The 21128-nt window shown below is 44.9% G+C and overlaps 1 protein-coding gene across 7 annotated transcripts in view; it reads right to left on the minus strand.

Moving 5' to 3' along the window:
* CHCHD6 (coiled-coil-helix-coiled-coil-helix domain containing 6) overlaps positions 1-21128 on the minus strand; it is a 122387-nt gene that overhangs the window by 86528 nt on the left and 14731 nt on the right. For 4 of the 7 annotated variants that reach the window (XR_011812439.1, XR_011812441.1, XM_027467501.3 and 1 more), the window contains exon 5: positions 2777-2797. The exons of the other annotated variants lie outside the window; for them this stretch is intronic. Coding sequence is in view for 2 of the 4 variants with exons in the window: in XM_027467501.3 (XP_027323302.1) it covers positions 2777-2797 (21 nt within the window). In the remaining 2 variants the exon portion in view is untranslated. The remainder of the gene's footprint in view (positions 1-2776; positions 2798-21128) is intronic. 7 annotated transcript variants of the gene reach the window in all.

The following is a 21128-nucleotide window of genomic DNA, read 5'->3' on the forward strand; positions in this document are numbered from 1 at the left end:
GATGAACCAGAGGGAGCAGAGAAGACTTTTACTTGCAACTCAAACACATTTAAAATGTTTTGAGAGCTGCTGCTGTTTCAGGCTGTTCAAGTACACTGAGAAACATTCTATTTAGCGAAATCTCTGCTTGAAAGTTGCTGTCTGTCTCCCTCTCCCCCCAGCTGTTATTACTAGAAACTTTAGTACACTCTGTGATGGTGTTTGAAGTATGAATGGTGCAGTCAGAGCATGTGTCATTTGAAATATTCACTGTTCCAAACTGGGTTAGGCAACAAGGGACGTTTTGTCTGAATACAGGATATTTATTAAGAGTTCCTCTAGTCCTGCCTCTTATTCCCTACCTGAAGTCAGAAGCCTGTGATGTCCCAGGCAGAACTGGCTGCCATGGAGATGATAATAATTTCACAGGGGATTGAGATTGCAGGTGGCAAACAAAGCATCAGACACACGTCTCGCATAAAGGCCTTCAGAAGTAGGGAACGGAAGGAAAAGGGAAGACATGCATGACAACACACTGGTTTGGAAACCACACATCGGAGAGCAGCATTTCTCATCCCCACTGCTGAAACTACACCTGAGCGTGAACATGCAGCAGATGACCGAGGTCTGGAGATGACATCTAAAACTGCAGTGCGGAATGCAGCAGTGTCGTGTCAAGGAGTGAGAAGACACAAAACAAAGAGGGAAGGGAGGCAGAGCGTGGTTAGTTGTAGAATACAGGAACGCACCCAAAATTTTGAAGAGTAGCTTGGGACAGCCAAGTATTTGCAAAACAGAATGAATAAAATAGGCAATTTCCCTCTGTACAAAAACGAGCTATAGGATCTATTTAGGGAATGCCCAAGAATTCTCGGTAACGGTGCCAGAAGTTAAAAGCATTACATTCTTACAAAAGGATAGTGCAGGTTGGCTAGAAGCACACTACTACAGCTTCCAGGGGCATAGATACGTGTGGATACAGGGGCTGGTCGGGGGCTCTTTCAAGTTCTTCCTGGTTTTTAATCTTTACACTTTTTTTTTCAGAGCCCAAATTTTTTATCAGGTTATGTAGGTGCCGCTTTGAACCATGACAAAGAGCCGGGGCTCAGTCCTGCGCGACTCCCTGCCTCCTCCCCTCCCTTTATCAAGTAACCCACTTCGAACTCGCTGTGAAGGCACCTCTTTAAAGCCATGCATGACACCCTGGCTCAGCTAAGGAATTCAAGCACCGGCCTGCTAGCTGACAGACAGGCCAAAAGAAATATTTTACAAGCTTCTTAACTGAGGTAATGAAATATCATTGGTTCGCTCTCTGGGAACAAAAGCAAGATGCTCCTAGCCCCATCCTGAGCGACACACCAGGCTGTGCACCTGGGTCTTCCAGAGCCAAGCTTTGCTTCACTCACAGAGGAGCTCTGGTTCTCCCCTGTGAAATAACACCACATTTTTATTAATTTTAATCATAGGCCCTTCTCATCATTTTGTTAAACATGAAAGCTAAGAAGGAAATCTGCTTTAAAAGCGCTTCTTGGCAGGGTCAGGTTACAGCAGGGAACGTGGCTCTGAGGAATAATGCACAGCCCACAGCTGATGGCTGCCATCAGGACATGTCCCTCTGCAATACTGTTGGGATTTGGGGATTTAGGAAGACTACTAGGGAAAAAAAAAACTGTCTGCAAAGGGTGAGTCAAGCTAGAGGGAAGGGTCCACATCTCTAGCTATAAAGAACTTCCTCAAAAGCAAGTCACAGCTCTTGGCAAGATCAGCACAAAAATATTTATCTTCTTGGCAAAACACATCCACCAGTCCCAGATGAACTAGGGAGATGACGCCCAGAGAATCAGTCAGAGGCAATCCAAGGAAACAAGCTACAAGGATGAAGACAGGTCCTTAAGGCTCTTGCAGATGCCTTATTTCCACCTTGCTTTGTCTTTGCTGAGAGGAGTCACCAGCTTCCTCCACCTCTGCAGCAGCACAGCAGGGACGTTTAGACGGGGCACCTCCGCTTGCCACCTTCCCATCTGCAAATTCTTCCAGCTTATGCTCCCCCGGGGCTCCTCCAGCCCTGGTAGCAGCCCAGGTGGCAGGGAAGAAAACCAACGACTATTAAAAGCTCCAAGGGCAGACAAAGGAATTGGCTGTGAGGCACTGAAGAACAGAATGACCTCCAAAACCAGACAGTGGGCTCGTCCTTGACCATGCCTAAGGGGAAGGGCAGGGCTGAAAAGGCAACGCTGAGACAAGCAGGGCAGCCTGCACACACCGTGCCTGAGACCCAACAGCCCAGCTTGCCAGGGAGCTAGTGCCGGACGAGCAGCCTTGGGGAGCGTTCACCCAACTTCATTTGCAGCAGCAGCAACATCAGCATTACCAGGGAGCTGTCAGCAGCCGCTATCCCAGCCCCGTGGGACCCACGGCATCACTTGCTTTCTGTCCTCTCTCACACTCTCTCGAAGGCAGGTGACTGCTTGTTTTGTTTTTAGGCCCCAGATGCAGACTCGCAGCCTCAGAAAGCAGGACTGGTGTAACCTTAATTTCCTCCTGTTTCTGCTGCTCTCGTAGCCAACTACACACATCACCAGATCAAGTTTGGTTTCAGCAGCTGTAAGCTACACAAAAGGAACCAGTGAAAACCTTTATGGAGGAAATAATATGCAATTTTCTAGCTGAACACCTTTTAAAATGTAATGACAGAAAATAAAATCCTGCATCTGTGCTCAGCAATAACAATCTGTATGCGCACGGTAACAACATGACACTTGGAATAAGCAAGATCCAGACAAAAAAGAGAGCTTACCCAGGCGTCCAAATCCGCAGGCTTGGAATAAAGAGAGCGCAAGAGAGAAAAGAAGGGAAAGAGAAGAAAAAGAGAAATCAGTGATTTATGGAGGCCGCCTGCTGCTGCACAATACAGCTTTTAGTATGACAAGTTTAGAAAAGTTCCTTAAAAATGACAAGCATCTTAAACAGTGCAGTGCTGTCCCCTGTTGGGAACTGTGCTATTAAAGCAAAAACAAAAGCACGCGTTCCCCCAAATAAGAACACGGCAAAAGCCCCAAAGACGGGTGCAGGATCCCCCTTCCGAGCAGAAGCTAAGCACAGCCAGCTGTGAGGCTGCTGCTCCAGGGAGCAGACACTACCCCTGGTAGGGATGCTGGTACCCACAGCATACCCCAGGGAATGGGGCCGTGCTGGGTGTACTCGGAAGGAGGCAGCCAACAACAGCACCGTCTGCACATTCCCTGCAAGGACAAGCATTGTTTTGCAAGGCGTTTGCCTAACTAGCAAGGGATCTTTCCTAGACAACTTCAAGGAGTGCCTCCAAACAGCAACTCACTTGACTGGTGGGATTTCCAACCAGATCCCCCTCTGTAGGCAACCAGATACTTCGTGCACAGCCCAAACCCCTTTGCTAAATCCACGCTGCCTTCCACTGCTCCTTCGCCTGTTGGCAAGCCCATTTGAGCAAAAAGACAAGCAGATCGAGCAAGCTGCAGCACCGCCTCTTATTTACCTATTACTCCTTTTTACTCTCCCAGTAACCCAGCAGCAGCAAGGCAAGTACAGGATGATAAACGTTTCGTGCCCATAAACACCTCCTCCCGAAGCCAAGGCATTTACGAGGCAGGCACAGCTCTCGTTTGCTGTCAGGGGCTGCGAGCCTGCCCTGCCTCCCCGGGCCCCATTCAATCAGCAGCACGCTCGCTAAGCGGGAACTTCAGCACGGCCAGCCTGCTTTATTCCCATTATTTATTTGACGGGGGCTGACAAGGCAGGAGGAACCATCCCCTCGGTCATAGTTCAGTGCCAGAGGGAGCAGACGGCGGCGTGCAATATGTTTATGGGATCTGTTATCACTTCCATGGCACTGAGCGGGCACCGCAGGTAGCTGAGGGGCGAGGTGACACCCGCTTTGTGCCTCGGCCATCCTCATCCTCTGCAACAGCTGAGAGGGGTGGATCCGAACACCGAAAGTTCAGTGGGGGAAGCCAATCCCCCCTCCCGCAGGCAGGTTTGATATACTGGCACCAGGTCGTTGGCCGAGCAAGCCAGCACACAGCAGGTGTTCACCCGTCACCGCTGACCGGTCCTGACAAAAGCCTGATTTGAATAACATTTTTCTTCCCACTGATTTTTACAGTCGGGACAGATGCGCTCAGTTGTTTTTACATTTTAGCAGTCGTGAGGCTGTCCGTCCTCAGCAGATGGGCAGGAAGAACAGTGGGCTCATTATGGTGGCCATTATTATTCCAGCAGGTAGGTCATGCACGCCGCTGGCTCCCCACTGGATTTGCATGTTATTCCTGGGACACCTAAGCCATCGAACCTGGTGGACAAGTGCTTATATGGCAAAATAATCACAGGGCACTGACTCAGTGGCACCAGGCAGTTGCTGAGAAGACGGCAGGGAGAAGAAAACCCACCACCGGGAGGTGGTCCCTCTTGTATCCCTGTAAACTCTAACACACAAGAGGAGAATTACACTTGCTAAGCATGGGGCATCTACTCTGCAGGTACTGCCAAACACGGTCATTTTGCCACCCTTGATGAGGGAGAAAAATTATTACCCTAAGTATAGATGGATATACTCCACTGAAAGGCAACGGATGCAATAGGGTATAACCCTGTGCTAGGAAAAAAAAAAAAAAAAAAACCTTATGGAGTGAAGCACACACTTAAAATAAATTACAAAAATAAAATCTCAAGAGGGCTACTGGCTTCAGTTTTGCTACCTACTTAAGCCTGTGCTAAAATCTTCTAGTAGACCTGCATTTACCACCCCTGGTAAATAGACACATCATGTCCACAAACATTTTCAAAGTTTAAGTAACTGTTCAATAAATTAGTAGTATCTGGGTTCTTTGCTTCTTAACCATGCACAAGTCGCTTCCAGCTCCCAGCTCGAGGCTTGCTAGTTTTACAATGCCCTCCCGTGGACACAAGCCATCTTTTAGCACCCTTGGTCAACAGCACTGCACTCTTCTGCTGAAGCAAGGGTTAGCTTCCCTTCCAGATAACCCTCTGGATAGCAATCACTGGAAGCTGAATAACTATTGAGCTTAATCATTTGAGGGCAAAATCAAACCAAGATATTCCCTCTGATTGTACCAGAAGTAAAGGGCTGTTATGGAAATGGGACCCGAGGTCAAACTGGCAACCCCTGTCCTCGGTATTTACACGGAAGACAAGACACAGTCTTGTCTGCAATCAGCCGTGTGGGTGGAAGGGATCGGTGTGGTGCAGAAGTGGCCTGAAGGAGGGCAACACCTCCATAAGCCAACTGGAACCAGTTTCACCCCAGAAGTCCATGTCCTCGCCACGGACACTAACAATGTCACATAATTAACCTCACTACGGCGTGACCAATGACTTAAGAATCAGCCTGCCAGCTTAGTGGAGCTCGCCTACTGAAGAACTCAATTCAGAATATTTTTAGGGGCACTGCCAACTTTGGGAGTGGAAGATAGAGTGGGAGATGCGAGAAGTGAGAGGCAGCAGGTGCCCAAAACCTAAGACAGCTGCTGGCAACAACTCTTTGCACTCGTGTCGGTATCTGAAGAGCTCTGCAGCACATATTCTAACATCTTGATGACCAGACTTCATCACTGAATGAGCAAAGAGTCATTTCTCCATAAGGCAATAATCCAGCTCTAAGCTTCTCCATGATGGTAGGAATTAAAGAATTTAAAGAACCTATCTAGACATTCGGTACCCACTGCAGACCCTTAAACACCTCCAGTTTAGCGGAAAATTGAAGCAGTACCACTATTAAATGTAATGAAAGTCAGAGATGTAACCAAGTGACACAGGAAAGGAAGCAGGAAGAGACAAAACTGAACAGCAATCAGTTTTGAGAAAAGGCTGAGATGAAATTGCTCCACTAATGTATACAGAGCATTCACAATCCTATAAATACGGAGGTAGGAAGTATCAGAAAAACCCTCTGCCCTTTTATGATTCAGGGACAACTGCACTTCTAATGCTTACGGCGCTGCTGCAAATAGGTTTGCGTTGCTGACAGTTGATAGTTTTCATTTGAAACAAAATAAAGAGAAACCTATTTTTATAAAATCCAAAGTAAACCATCTGCTTTCGTTGCTTGCTTTAATACTGCAGCCCATTCCCACATCCTCCTTTTCCTATCAGCACTGCTCCACACGCATACACACACACAGAGCTTTCATTCTGCAGGCTGCCAACACGCAAGGCACTCGATGCCTGTAGGAATCTCGCAGAGCGCTGGCTCTCCAGAGATGCACACTCAAGATGCTCCGAGCTGGTAGCAGGTGAGTCAACAACTCCCTCAAAATTTTTACCTCCTCGCTGAAATCCCTGCTCTGCCTATTAGACATAAGACTCCTAGTCCCTGACCAATTTAACCAAAAACACACCCAAAAAACACACGCTTAAGGGAGGGCATCAGGAAATTCTCCATTAATTATGACTTTCTATCCCAGAACGTCTTTCAGACCCTGCTGAGTCAATGAGGTATTTTCTCAAAAAGCTAGAATCAAAGGCCACTCAACTCTTCCTGGATTATTTCTAGCTCGTAGTCATTAATACCGACTCCCATTACGCCAGCCTAAGGGTGGCATATGGCTTTCTAGGGATAGTGCAGACTGGGGGAAATAACAGTTACGCATGCTTGCATCCCAATCTCATTTCTGTGCATGCATTTGGGGATATAGCTTTCTCTTGCCAGGTTCTTAAATACTAAATACATTAGCTCCCAAGTCAAACAGTCAAACATTACTTCAAACACAACCACTAGTTTGGAAGAAATCAAGACGACACGAGTAACCAACCTGCATGCCTCCAAGCAGCAAGAACGATGAGCCACGTGAGCTGAGAAGGAATTCCCAATCCGCACATGCTCCCAGACACTAATGCAATTTTTACTTGTGTCTGAACAAAACAGATATTTATAGGCACCAGCCACTGGATACACGTTTAATATAGTGCAGTGAATCCGGAGTTCCTTCCACGAGATTAGAAAACTAATTTCTTTTTATTTAAAAAAAGATTATCTCAAGTACTACACAGTTTAAGAGAAATTCAGTTGACTTTGAATCTACTTTTTAATACAGGCAAAGACTGTCTTAATTACATGCTTGAGCAAGAAAATTCTTGAAAACCTTCAGTCACGATCACGCATTCCCTGTCTGTCTCTACGAATCCTTCTGCAGGTGAAGACTCAGGACTTTCAAACGTCTCAGAACACGTCTTTACCCACTTTGATTTTGTGAATTTTCCTGCTCTCTCTGCTCCTTCATCCTAGACATGCACAAAGCGCACTTAATGCAGCATTACAGGGTCAGTATCTTTCTGGGAGTAAAATCCAACATCCCAGTTTGCCAGGACATACACGTGAAAGAGAGTAATCAAGATTTAGAATAAATCAACTGGGTTACAAAGCCCAACTGAAAGGGCCACAGAAAGCACGGACTTCAATGCAGACTCCTTCATTCCCATGATTACCGTAGAGAGACGAGCAGGCAGCACTACATTTCCCTACAACCACTTCTGAAAACGTATTTCTGTCTTGGCCTGCAGCATTCCCCGCATCCTAGGCTGTGGTCAGTGTTATGAAAAGGCTGCCAATTAAATTGTGGTTTTGAGCTACAGACAAAATGTCCACCAGAGACTCTGATTCTTGCTTCAAAAGCACTTGCATCCCACCGTGTGTTTTAGGAAGTGAACGTGCTGGTTCTCAGGTACACATTCTCCTGGCTCCCCACGAGGCTGAAATCGGAGATGCTGCTGCAAGGTTGCATGTTTTAACGAAGTCCAAGTAAATCACAATGAAACTATTTGCAAAAAGAAGAGTATAGATTCAGCAACAACAAGAATTTCAGGCTATTGTAAAACTGAATTCTTTATTTTTTCTATTGCAACCTCCGGGGCATGATTGTATCAAGAGCAACTTGCAAATCTATGTCACCGCCAGCAAAATTTTGATTTCCATTTGATAGGACAATTTGCAAACAGCAGTTTTCCACATTGTGCAAGTGCTTAACATTTGTAAGAACTACAAGGATTCAGTGCTGATTCAATGCCCATTTACCGGGTAATGCAACACACTCTTGCTCTAGGCAGGTGGCTTGGAAAAATCAGGGGGGAGACCATTCTCTCTCTACAAAGGAGCAGTAACTGTTAGTCTCGCAGCAAGGATCACAAGCCAGGTGTTGTTGCTATCGCAAGGAAGAGAGTATAGAGCGGGTGCAGCAGGAAGAGTTAAGCAGTTTGAAGAATTTTATTTAGAAAAAAAAAAGTAAAAAAAAATGTTGTTTCCTTCTCAGTGGAGCTCCTGAAGCATGAACATGATGCCACATGCTAAGGAACCAAAGTATTTACTCCTAGACCTTTTGATCGAAAGCAAGAAGCTTGAAATGTAGCTTTAAAATACTGTATGCTCTAACTATACCAGTCGGATGACCTGACAGAGCCAAGATTCATGCTTCACGAGTTTGCAAATTGAAAGAGTCAATCCAGCGCAGAGTATCGCAGAACCCTAAAGACAGATTGCTGTATTTATTGTACTAGATACTATTTACAAACATATCTCCACACTGTTTGCTCTCTAATTACAGTTGGAGCACATGCAATCATTTATTTTGCGAGCTCCTTTTGTACACTACACCTCCAAAGTCAATGAAAGTAATTTTAAGAACCCGTTGATTGATTTATTGATCAAATAAGTTGACCGGTGCAGTAGGCTAGAAATAAGCAGACTGCTAAGTGATTTGACAAATATTGCTGGAGACTTGTCACTGAAGGCACTGAAAGGAAAAAGAAACCCACCTCTCAAGGTAGGCTTGGGGTTTTTTAGACTCTCTGCTACGAGCTGGCCCTACAACTGCATTCTCTATGCAGGCCGCTTGGTCAAGTGCAGTCCCCAGGCAGGTGTTTGGGGTAACCCTGCCCAATCCAACACTAAATTCAGCAGAAGTTGAGCTCCTCTTGCCAAACAGCAATGAGGATGGACAGAGGGTGGAGTTTGAGAGAAGAAACAGAGACTTGTGCCTAACCAAGGCCATGGGACAGCAGAAACACAGGCAGTGGTCATCTCCCACAGGCACATTGCAATGCTCTAGACAGATTTTTGGGAATTCTGTGGTGGGATTTCACCACAGCCTTCAACGAGCTCCAACAGCAAGGAGCTGATTTACTGGAAACCATACATCTCATCAATCAAGTGTTCACTGTAACAGCTTATTTTTTCCTATAGATTTAATTGTGATTTAATGAGGTTTTCAATGAAACATGTTGGCAGCTTTTCATCAAGCAAAGCTGAGTACAACTTGTACTCATTTACACTGTCCACCCTGCCGTTAGAAGAGCTGTCACCCAGCTGAAGGAGTGGTCTCCTAACAGGTAGAGGAAAGGTACGCAAACAAAGCAGGACACAAAGGAAAAAAAATGCATTACTACTATTGCTTGTACAATATTTCAGATAATCTTTTTGCATTGTGTCACTGCGGAGTTTAAATTTAACCCCAGATCAACAAATGAATTAAATGTCCAAGGCTAACAACAATATCTTTTTCCACTAGCATAAAGCTAAAGCAGGAAAAAACACCCAGGTGCGGACAAAATGAATTAGCAAGACCGCATTCCCTGTCTGTCAGAACCTCTCAGCACTTTTGAAAGCGAATGCCACACTTATCAAAACAACCTTTAAAATAAAAACCTTTAAAAGCCTATTTATCTCATAATATTCTCTTTCCTGTCGTGTAACATATATATTACACATATATAAAATTAAAAAGAAAAACCCATTCAAAGAGCCAATGCTCCAGTGCTCCATTTTCCATTTAGTGTTGGTTATGCACCTACAGAGACCTTAAAACATTTTAAAGGATCAAGCTTTCCTCCTCATTAGTACCACCGTCACGTTGTTCTGAACTGTGGTCATATAACCTTTTGCACCTTTTCACTCTATTGAATCAATCTCCCCTGGCAACTTCTGGTGTGGCACTCTGCTCCCCCTGCCTCTGGCTCTTCTTCCCTCGCTAATTCTGTGTTCAGAACTGTGAAGCACAAAATTAGACGTTTCAAATTAAGCAAGGAGAGAGAATGAGAGAACCTTATTAAATCAACATTAGCATCAGAGTGTCTTTAAAAGAGAAACTCAATTGCAAAATATTACTCGTCGCTGTAAAGCTCTTTGCATTGACAGAAATGAGAGACAGGCAGCAGCCGAAGTCGTCTTCCTCTGCCCCCAGCCTCCTCTTGCTGCTGGTCACAGTGCTTGAGCAGTGAGAGCAGGATCCTGTTCAGACCACAGCCCCAGAGGAAGCAGAGCTTACCTTGAACTCACAAGCTCTGGAATTGCCAAGTGAAAAGGACGAGGGCTATTAACATCATGGTGGAAAAAGGGGAAAAAATGATAAAAAACATCCACATAGACAAAAAACACTAACACACAAAAGCAGGTTCCCTTCTCCTGCCAAGCCTTCCCCAACATTGGTTGTTCCCTAAGCCACAATATGGGTTGGTCATTTCTTTATTTTGTACAATAAAAAGAGCCAGTTCAAGTTTCGGTTTCCATCTGCAATCCCTAACAATCAGAATTACCAGTGAAGGTACTTTTTGGTGGGAACCTGCAGCTCCTGTAAAGCACTGGAGCATCACACCACTCCCTCTTTGCCGGATAATTAAACGTGTTTTTAAAGCCAGAGATCACCTGGGAGCCTGCATGGTCTTTAAATACAACGTTCCCTTGGCACTTTTGAGGAAGAGCTGGTATTTGCACCTTGTGTCTGTGGTGTAAATGCCTGAAGTAACTAGGAAAATAAAACTAACATTCACATTTTTAAGGAAAAGGTACAGCTTTGAAGAGGCTTTCAGGGTAGGGCATAACTGCATTATCTGAGCATTCCCTAGGCTCCCAACCTTAGATGCTATCGCGCTGGGGAAACTTGGTGTGCTAGCTCTAAGGAACACCACGGAGCGTAGAGTGGAGTGGAGACACCACGGCTAGGCTCTGTAATCAGGTGGGGCCTCGATTGTTCTTGTGCACAAAGCAGCACTTTTTGCCACCCTAAGCCAAAGACCTGTCATGTTTTGACAAATGCTGTACCCTAGTGTTCTTTTTGCTCATTATAATATCATTATAATACCAAAACACACCTCCATCCCAAAAACTACCCGCCTCCAAGGTGCGACCACCCCTCACTGAGCATGCGCTCTGAATTTCTCGGAGTCTATTACTTTAAACGGAGACGGGAAAACTTTACACCAATCATAACTAAGATATGCTTGACTAGAGCCACTCAAGCTCCACCTAAAAGATAGAAAATAATATAAATTGGCCCAAGAGAGAGGGGATGTTAGGGAAGATACCATCGTCAGGGGAGATACCATCCCAAGGACATACAACATCCTTAGGACCTCCTGACTCCTGGGATCAGTCGACGGGCTGAGCCTCTCTTCCCCCCCCATTGGGACGCCTTTGGGTGAGATCTGAATATTTGCTTATAAATCTCTATAGAGTCTTTGATCCTTTTAACGCGTTTATTTCTAGGCTGCGCACCTGTAACACCTAGAACACCTACAACACCTAGAACCCGCACCTAGAACCCAGCACCTAGAACCCAGCACCTAGAACCCAGCACCTAGAACCCAGCACCTAGAACCCAGCACCTAGAACCCAGCACCTAGAACCCAGCACCTAGAACCCACACCTAGAACCCAGCACCTAGAACCCGCACCTAGAACCCAACACCTAGAACCCAACACCTAGAACCCGCACCTAGAACCCGCACCTAGAACACCTGTAACACCTGTGTATTTCATGCATACTAGCTTGCTTTTGCAGATAGTCACTATCACCGGCAATCCAAAAGAACCTGATTATCTGTTGCTGTAATAAACCATACTTGATTGCATTGTGATAGCTCTCATTAATGCAACTAGGGTGAGGGTGGTTATCCGTGATAGTTCAGTGTTCTGAATCTAACCAGACCCCCAGACGGTTAATGCATTGTTGGTGAATGTCTGAGCGGACCCCCAGGTGGTTAATACGTTTTTGGTGAATGTCCGAACGGACCCCCAGTTTTGGTGAATGTCCGACTGGTTCAGTACTCTGAATCCAACCAGGCCCGTAACGGTTAATCAGCTACACCCCTTTAACGCGACAGTGTCAGTAGAAGGAGTGAACGCACCTTACGCTCCTGTGACACAGGCTATGTGCTTGTCTGCCGGGCTGACACCTACAACAGCGAGCAGTTCACCCTGCAGGGAGAGCTTGTAACAGGGGCTGCTAAGGAGAACTACAGAAATAAATCTGACTAACAGAAGTTTAAAAAAAAAAAAAATCTACTCCAAAACTATTTTAATGCTTATTTCTGTGTTTAGAGTACCCACTTCGCTAGGAAATGTTATCCCAAGGGCAAGTGGTGTGAATCTGAAGCTCGATTCCTAAGGACAGCACAAAGTTTTCAAAGCATTTTTGGGTAAAACAGATACTGCTCCAAGAGAAATAAAGGCTGCAGCGTTTGATTGCTCCAGTCCTATCACACAGTGGAAACTTTTGTATTAGTCAGGCACGACTGAAAACTTTGCATCTCGCAGACAGACTTTTTAAGTGCGTTCTCCTTACAAATAAAACAACATTTTGAGGAGCCAGGGCTGCTGGCAGTTCTGGTATCTCTGCAGAGCTGTAGTAAAAGCAACCACTTCTTCATCTGACAGTCATGCTTAGGGGCCCTAAATTAAGCGCTAGACAAAGTTGCTCCTACACCAGAGAATCAAGATAAAGCGCACCAAGGAAACAAGAAGAATGAGAAGGAGGATAAAAGTAACACCCACGAGAACCAGTGACAAAAAACTAACTTGGTTGTTAAACAGCCGTCTACTTGTTTTGTAAAATGAAATGCTTCATTTTCACCCGAAAGGGCAACAGTAGCAACACAGGACTGCTTGGAGCTTTCCAAAATGAAAGGGCCCAATGAAAACGAGCAGTTTACCATTGAATTAGGGAGCTGAAAAGTGGGGAAAAACAGAGAAGTCAGAACGAAGCGCTGAACCTGCAGTCCTAGGGCTGCCCCCGCTGCCTTTTCAGGCTGGTAAGAAGTCTTTACCACAGTCAACTAAGTGTCTGCTGCATGCTTTCCCTCCAGGAAAGGGCAACACTAAGCAAAAACTGAAAACATTTTTATTTAACCTATTCCCTGCTGCAGCTATTTTTCTTCTAAGCTTAGCAGCCTGAACACAGAACTAGAAGTGGCCTCCAGCAGCCTTCAACTCCAATCCCTCTCTGTAGGGGCAATCATTCAGTTCCTTTAATGCAGCAGGACAGTAACTGCAATGAGGGATGTCTAAACTGAACTAAAACGATAGTGTTTTATGAAGCTAAGCACTAAACAATGATCAAAATTAACAAACTAACGATCTTCCCTAATACAAACTGCATGTGTCTCCTGCAAGACCTCCTCTCTTACACACAGAACATTGAGATGTAGAAGTGAGAAGCACCACTTCAGCTTAAAAAAAAAAAAAAAAAAAAAAAAGAAAAAAGGAAAAAATGAGAGCATTCACCAAGTAATAGTCTCTTTTTCCAGCAACACCAAGTAATAGCCTGCCATTTACACACCCGCTTTCAGCTCTTTAGTCCACAGCCCCATTCTGAAAATTTTTCAGGGAACAGCCAACTTTTACCTGCCACGCAAAATGGACAACTAAAAGACGAACGAATAGCAAAGGCTGAATTTCTGTGCAACTTCCACCATATAATTATGTTTCTTACACATCAAAGGTCAATTTGATAAGGCAGCAGATAGCAACCCGAGAAGCAAACAATGAAATATGTAGGCATTTGAAGTCATTTATAACTGAAGGCTTGGAAAAGCTTTGAAAGAAATTCAAAGAAGTTTTAAAACGCTGCAAAGCACCAAGATATAAACAAGCAAAATGTTCTAAGGGCTGGGGGGGCTGCAATTTGCTTTGTTTAAAACAAAAAACAAAAAGCAATCTGTTCACCTTTAAAGATCTGAATGAATATCAGCACATCACAACAACACTTCTCGAGGTAACTACTGTTCCAAGGAAGCTACAGCACAAGCAATAATTTGTCCTGGTTCACGCAGAAAATACAAGACAAGATCATGACTGATAACTGAGACCCAAAGCATAGAAGTATTCTCATCAACCATGCATTTGTGCAGATTACTGAAAGGCAAACAGTCGCAAGGAAGTGATGCTCGCCTGTTAACATCCTTCCAAGTTGGCACAACCAGAAAATTGCTTTGAAAGATTTAAGTAAAATGGAACGAAAGGTTACACACATCTGAGAGGAAGAGAAAGAGCTGGAGCAGCAAGAAAGCAAGCCCTGTTTCACTCCAAAGTCTCCAAAGCACTCGGGAAGCAGCCGTGAGCGGAGGCAGGCCATGCACCACGGCCAGGTAACAGCGCTGCCTGCAGTGACTAACTCGCTCCAGGTGCCAGCCCACCGCCCACTAACATCAGTATGGAAAAGTTTGCTGTAAGCAACAAGAGGGTTCTGAGGAAAGGAAGAGAAACACGGAACAAGAAGAGGCAGGGCTGACAACACAACGTGGTCACAGCACCGCTCCTTTTCAGTACTAACTCCTGGCGGCAGCACTTAGCCCGCTTTGGAGACACCAGGAGAACGGAGCCGGCTCATCGTTGTTCCATTTTTCAAGCAGCAAAGCAGGAATTAATATTCACGGGTTCCATGACTGACATAATTGCAATTTAAAAAGGGCAATTAATCATCAGCCACACTGGCAGCTGACTTGCCAGGCTGGGGATCCTTTCTCTCCACACCTGCCAACATACAGCAGGCAAAAACATCGCACGCATGCAGAGCCAGGACGCGCCATGCACCTCCTTACCCCACTTTCCTTTCACATCCGCAGGCTTCACAAGGTGTGTTGCTTTATTACTGCCTTTACCCCATAAGCACACACGACCCATCTGAATAATTTATGAACACTTTTCCCAGGTGATTCCCCCCAAGGTCAGCCAAGCAGCCACGTGGATAAGGAATGCTCTCCCTGTGTTTCCTCACCCATGCCAGCCCAGAGAAGGGAGGCAATGAGCTCTATCCCCTGCGTTACGTAGCCCTCCTTGTCTCCTCATTTTTATCTTTGCATGAACTAGTACTTTTAAAAGCGACATCTCATTTCATTCCTATTTGGAAAGTATATTACAGCACTTCAATATGAATGCAGCTCCAAAGAAATTACCAACAAAGGCTGGTGAAAACTTTAAACCCGACAAGTGATTGTCACAAGATGAGTTCAAAAAGCCACTGAGGCAGTATTTACCTCCGTGCCTTTATAGGGAGGTTTTCCAGCATGCTTTAAGCAAAACCAAAAGCCAAAGCACCTGTTCTGGGATTTGTTCTGCTACCTTTAAAATGTGAACAGCCACTGCCAGATGTGAAAGGCATTTCAACCAGTGGTGTTTACAGAAGAGGCATTTGGAAGTTAGGCAATGGTGTTTAGGTTCCTGGCAAGAAAGCTTGCAGACACTACATTACCAAAGGGTGAGTATATAACCTCTGGCAGAAAATATGGTTCTTAATATAACGTCCTTTTCTGAGAGGAAGAAAGCCAAACTGACCACTGTACGCCAACCTCCTTTATCTGCAAAGTACATAAAGCACTGTGGTGATAAATAGCACAGAAAACAAGCATATCACTGATGGAAAGATTTAGAAATCAGCAAGCTGTGAAGTCTTCAAGTGACACACTTAAGACGATGTCCTTGGGACAAAGAAAATATATGACATACATCTAGGCCACAGAAATCTTGCTTTAACAGGTGCAACTGCTGCCAGCCAAGTGCAGCAGATACATGGCGACTGAGGATGTTTGTTGTAACACAAGCTGTGAAGTCCTCCCCTCCTCATTCCTGCCAGTCAGCAACCAGAAATTGACTTTCATCGTAACAATACAGGAAAAGATTTCAGTGCCATTGTATATGAAAGAGTAATTTCAATCCTAAGAACCGTCAGGATGGAAACTGGAACACAATTACGTATTGCACGCTTTGGTCAGCGCTCCAAACAAAGGTAGTTGGCAGAACGTCTCTGCCAGCAGATAACACCAATAAATGGCCTCATTTCCATCTATTAAAAGATAATACACAGACCTTGCTTCCTCATACTGTCCTCGTTTCTATCAGGTCCTTCTCACGGTTTGCTACCTCTGTGACACATGCTCCAGGTTTTCTTCATTCACAAGCCTCAGTGCATCGTTGCAAGTTAAATGAGGTGTCTACAACCCACTTCTCTTAGCTTTCTGGAACTAGACAAGTGCAATTATAAGTCCCCTCCATCTTCTTCCGCATTCAGATTTTGCAAGGTTTTCAGACATCTCGAAGAACATTTTGTTCCCAAGCAGATCTTTACCTTCCAGGGACACAGCTTTCATGCTGCCCACTTGCCCTTTGTTCAGACAGGACTGACCACGTCCTCTCTTCTAACAAAATCACTCCTTAACAAGCAAGGGAGTGAGGGAAAAGCAGGTATTTCACTCAAATATGTATCCTCTCCCAACTTAGGAGTAAACAACCTGTAGCTCAGTTGCATTTCCTCATTATGACAGACTGCATCAAAGACTTCTGCCGGGCTCTTCTGCACTCAGAGAGGGTGTTTACAGAAAACAGAGCTGGAAGTGAAGCTTGAAGGCTAAAAGAAAAAAGAAAACGCGAAATACAAAGAAACTCTCTCAAACACAGCCAGGGCTCCTGGGCTGCTGCCCAAGATCATGGTCACCTCATTTCTTAAATTTCTTCAGAAGAAAAACAAATACTTGTGCTTCCAAGTTTTCTGAACACCTTGAAGTGTAATGCCTCCAATCAGCACTTGCTCACATCTTCATCTTCAAGCCCCTATTATGACATTTTGATAAGCTTATTCCTTCCCAACGTCTCGCTCCACATCAGTGAGAGCCACTAATAGAAGACAGAGACCAAAATCCTCCCTTCTCTATTGCCTACATTTAGCAATCAGCGCCTGCTTGAGTATTGTGAGGGACCCAAAGCACCGCCGCGTTATTACACACTTATCTCTGCAAAACCACCCTGCACAAGTGACAACTTCCAGGCAGGGGGGAGGGGGGATTGTGTGGCTTTGTGATAATTAAAGCACAGACGAGTGTCACTGCTGTAGATAATTATGCATTAGCAGTGAAATTACTTAATGGAATAAAATAAACTAAGCCAAATGTTTTGTTTTTAAAGGGAATTCAGGGTCTGCAAAAGGTGCCCAAGTGACAGCCCTGGGAGAGCGAGAATGGCAGCCCTGTGCCACTCACAGCACTGATACGCCACCCAGCAGGCTGCCACCGTCCACCCAGGCATGGAGGGGAACGGAGGAGAGCTGGGGAACATTTCAGCCTGCCCAGACACCCAGTCTCTCATCTGTCTGGTGAGCGCCCACCTAGGGACCAGCCAGTCACTAACTAGTGACAACTGCCTGGGGTCACTTCCCAAGTGAAGGCATGGCATGGCTGCGTCAAATTAACTCAACCCGCAGGTCTTCCATAGCCAATAGACTCCTGCCAACAACAAAAACATTGTGGTAAGTAGATACCTGACCCAAAACACAGCCATCTTCTCTCACCAAGTGCACGAGGCCTCCTGCAGCCTCTCCTCTCACCTTACCAGGGGTGCTCCCACACGCCCTCCTGCTGCCGCTCTCTGGAGATGGCTCTCCACAGCGTCCTCCTGCTTGTTAAAACAAGGACTCTGAAGGTCAGTCAGAATTTATAAGGCAGCCATTTCATCTTTTGTGCTTCTCTGGCTACAGTCCTTCCTAAAAGCTGCTGAACATTGGAGATTCTGCGGGGTCTGAAAGCCCTGCCAACACTGAGGCCAATTAGGAGTTTCAGGATGATGCATATTAAAGTTATTATAGGAGGCAGTTATGCAGCCAGAATAAATCTTAACTGAACCTTTAAGTGGTTTTTATAACTCTTGTTTCTCCTTCTTGAAAACAGATGAAAAGATACAAATCTCCTCCCTAAGAATCTGCAGGGATTCAAGCCAGCCACCAACTTCTTGCTCAAGAGAAGATTCTGCCCCAGCGCAGTAATTCACTTTGGCCACTTTATGTGGATCGTCTTTATGTTTTAAACTCCAAACCATTCAGGTCCATCAGAAACCTGCAGTATCAGTGAAGACCAACCTGAGATCCTGCTTTTACAACAGGACAGCACGTACACGTGTAACTTCTGCTGAAACTTCAGTGTTTTCTTGGCATAGGCCTTCTTAGTGCACAGTCTGACTGCAGGCAGCCAGAGGGACAAGGCAATTCTAGTCCATTTCTTTTCCTTTTGTTTTTTTCTTCCTTTACACACCAGGTTTCACAGATAATATCAACACAGCATATCTTGAAGAGGATCTGAGGAATGGAGGCAGACGTGATACCAAGCATAAGACATCATCAGGGCAGCATCTGCTGCTGTCCTCCCACCACTTCCAAACCCCAGCTCGCTGCCCGCAGCAGCTACCTCCCCCTCCGGAAAGTATTAATGGAAACCAGCCACAGAGCTGGGGACCAAAGACAAATCTGAGGTGGCTGAGGACATCCCACATCACTTGTGAAGACACCTGCACTGTCCTGACAACAACCTTGCCTGTTTCCTCCGCAGCCTGAACACAAAGCAGCCGCACGAGCTGCCAGACCCCACAAATTTAGGCATGACAGCGAGCCCCAGCAAGCACGGTGAGAAGACAGAAGCAGGTTCATTCAACACAGATCTCCAGTTTGTAAATTATGCCAGCGTGCAGTGGCCTCGCAGTTCTAAACGATCTATTTCTACAGGAACCAATGGACTGCAAACGCACAGGGTAAACTCATTCTGAAAAATATTACAGTAATTCCAGGAGAAGCTAGAGTCAGAATGAAAACAAATAAGTAAAAACTTTGAGACATTTCATTGGTATGCAAGCAATTTGAGAGCTCAGCAGTTCCCCGTCTACTCCTGGCAAAGTCTTCACGGGTGTCCCTTCACTGCCACCTTCTGGAAATACTCGATGCTTCCAAACTGCTCTCAGCAGGAAAAAAACACGAGCTCAGCTTTGGTAGCAGCAGTGGCATGCAACTGAGATGCTTATTAAAAATCGCCCATCACAAAACAGGAGCACTGCATCTGGAATCCCATCCCAAAGAAGTGAGCAGCAGAACAGTCTGCAAGATCAATACACAGAGCAGCCCAGGCTGAGCCGTGGTTTTGACCCCGAATACTATACATAATTCATCTCCCAGATTCTGCATGAGGTAGAGAATGGATTTTTTCCCAGATCCTAAAGTCAAAGGGGAATTAGTGAGGATCTGCTGACTCCATTTGCACCAACACACTTTAAAGACTCGCTTGAATGGCCAACAAACCTCCCTCCCTCAAAATAAATAAAAATAAAACCTGCTTCACTGAAAGTGAGAAGTTTCCTAAGAATTCAGAGTCAGTAATGAAATTTAAAAATGCAGGTCAAAAAGAGCCTTTCTAATGCCAGTTCTTTAACTTCACACACAAGCATACCTGACGCACCAGTATATTGATTTGCCAGTAGATGACTGGAATTATCAAGCACGAAATTTCGGTCCAAATCAGTGAGCATTTTAACTCTTACAATAGGCAAATGACTTGCTGAACTCTACAGAGAAGCCTAACCCAGCTCAACAGCAACATCTGCTGGCCAGCGAGCAACAATATCAGATTAGTTTAATTATATGGAAGGCTTTGGTTTTGTTCTAAACAAAGATGTGAATTTTCACTGCAATTTAAGAATGCCCAGTAAGACATATTTCATGTGCAGAAAACAGATCTAACTGCTAAAGGCGTGCAAACAACAAAAAGGCACAAATCTACATGCACACACAGCCAGAGAAATGTCACCTACCATTACCTACCCCTGAGATATTTGACATCACAACACTGAAATTAAGAGGAAGTAAAATTTATGTTGGTAAGACTGTTCTGGAGAAAATCCCTTCTGTCCAACTGCTTCAGTCCCATCTGAAGAACACCCAAGGTACCTCCTGAACTGCTTGTTTTCCCAAGGGAGCAGCCAGCATGTGAAAGGCCTGAGGCAGCACGGTATTTTCCAACCACGCTAGTCCCACCTTACAAAAGAGAGTGGTAGCTAAGGCCATTAGAGCTCATTTCCCTCCAGACACCTTAACACATTCCTTATTAACCTCAGAAAATAAGCCTGCTACAGCAGAATGACATTATTGGAGCATGAGAACAGCTAATGGTCCTCACTTAATTTGAGCACCAACTGACACTCTAGATTAATTACAGTGAAAACTCTCATTTTTACCCCAGATGCATAAAACTTGGCAAACTACTCCTTGCCTTTTCTTTTCTTTAGAATAGCTTAGTTGCTGTTAACAACTTCAAGACTGCACTTAGACCTTCTGCATCACCTGGCACAAGGCCACAGTGACCTGGGAGTCTGGTAGTTAGTTACATGGCAGAGTAAGAGGTGCTGGTGTGCTTCACTTCTGTTACCAGTAAAGGAACCAGATCACGTTCTTAAGGGAACGCTGAGAACCACCTCTTACAGGTCACCCTGTAACAGGAAATCACAGGAAAGTAGGGTTTTAACAGAACTCTATGATAGCCTTCAGTAGCACGGAACTCAGAAAAAATACACTACAAATGCTGAGCCTTGAACTTTTTAAATAATAGAAAACTGGAATGGCTGGAATGACATTCATTGTCTTTACAAAAATCAGTTTGCTTTGCAGTTTAAGGTTCTCATGCTTTTTAAAGTTTTGTATCTGAAATATATATATATATTTATTTATTTTTCCCCTGAAAAAATCAGAGAAGAGGATTTAGGAAATATTAAAGTTCAAATGCAACTATATGGTTTTGTTGTTTAAAACAAAAAAGCATTCCCAATCCCCCTTTCCCACATCTAGATGTTGAAAAAGGAGAGCATATCATAGGAATACAGAAAAATGAGTGATTGCTCAGGTCCTCAACAAGGAAGAGAACAGCTTTTATAAGGAACCATTTGTGTATTGGAAATTCAGAAAATACAGAGCGGAGCTGGTTTCACTTTGACAGTGCCAACTTACAGCTATAGCAAGATGAACACTGAGAAACGAATCCATTCTGCTCAGAGGTTGGACAGAAGGGAAAAGGAGAGAAGAGATACGAGCC

The sequence above is a fragment of the Anas platyrhynchos genome, chromosome 13, assembly GCF_047663525.1.
Source record: "Anas platyrhynchos isolate ZD024472 breed Pekin duck chromosome 13, IASCAAS_PekinDuck_T2T, whole genome shotgun sequence".
Classification (NCBI taxonomy): domain Eukaryota; kingdom Metazoa; phylum Chordata; class Aves; order Anseriformes; family Anatidae; genus Anas; species Anas platyrhynchos.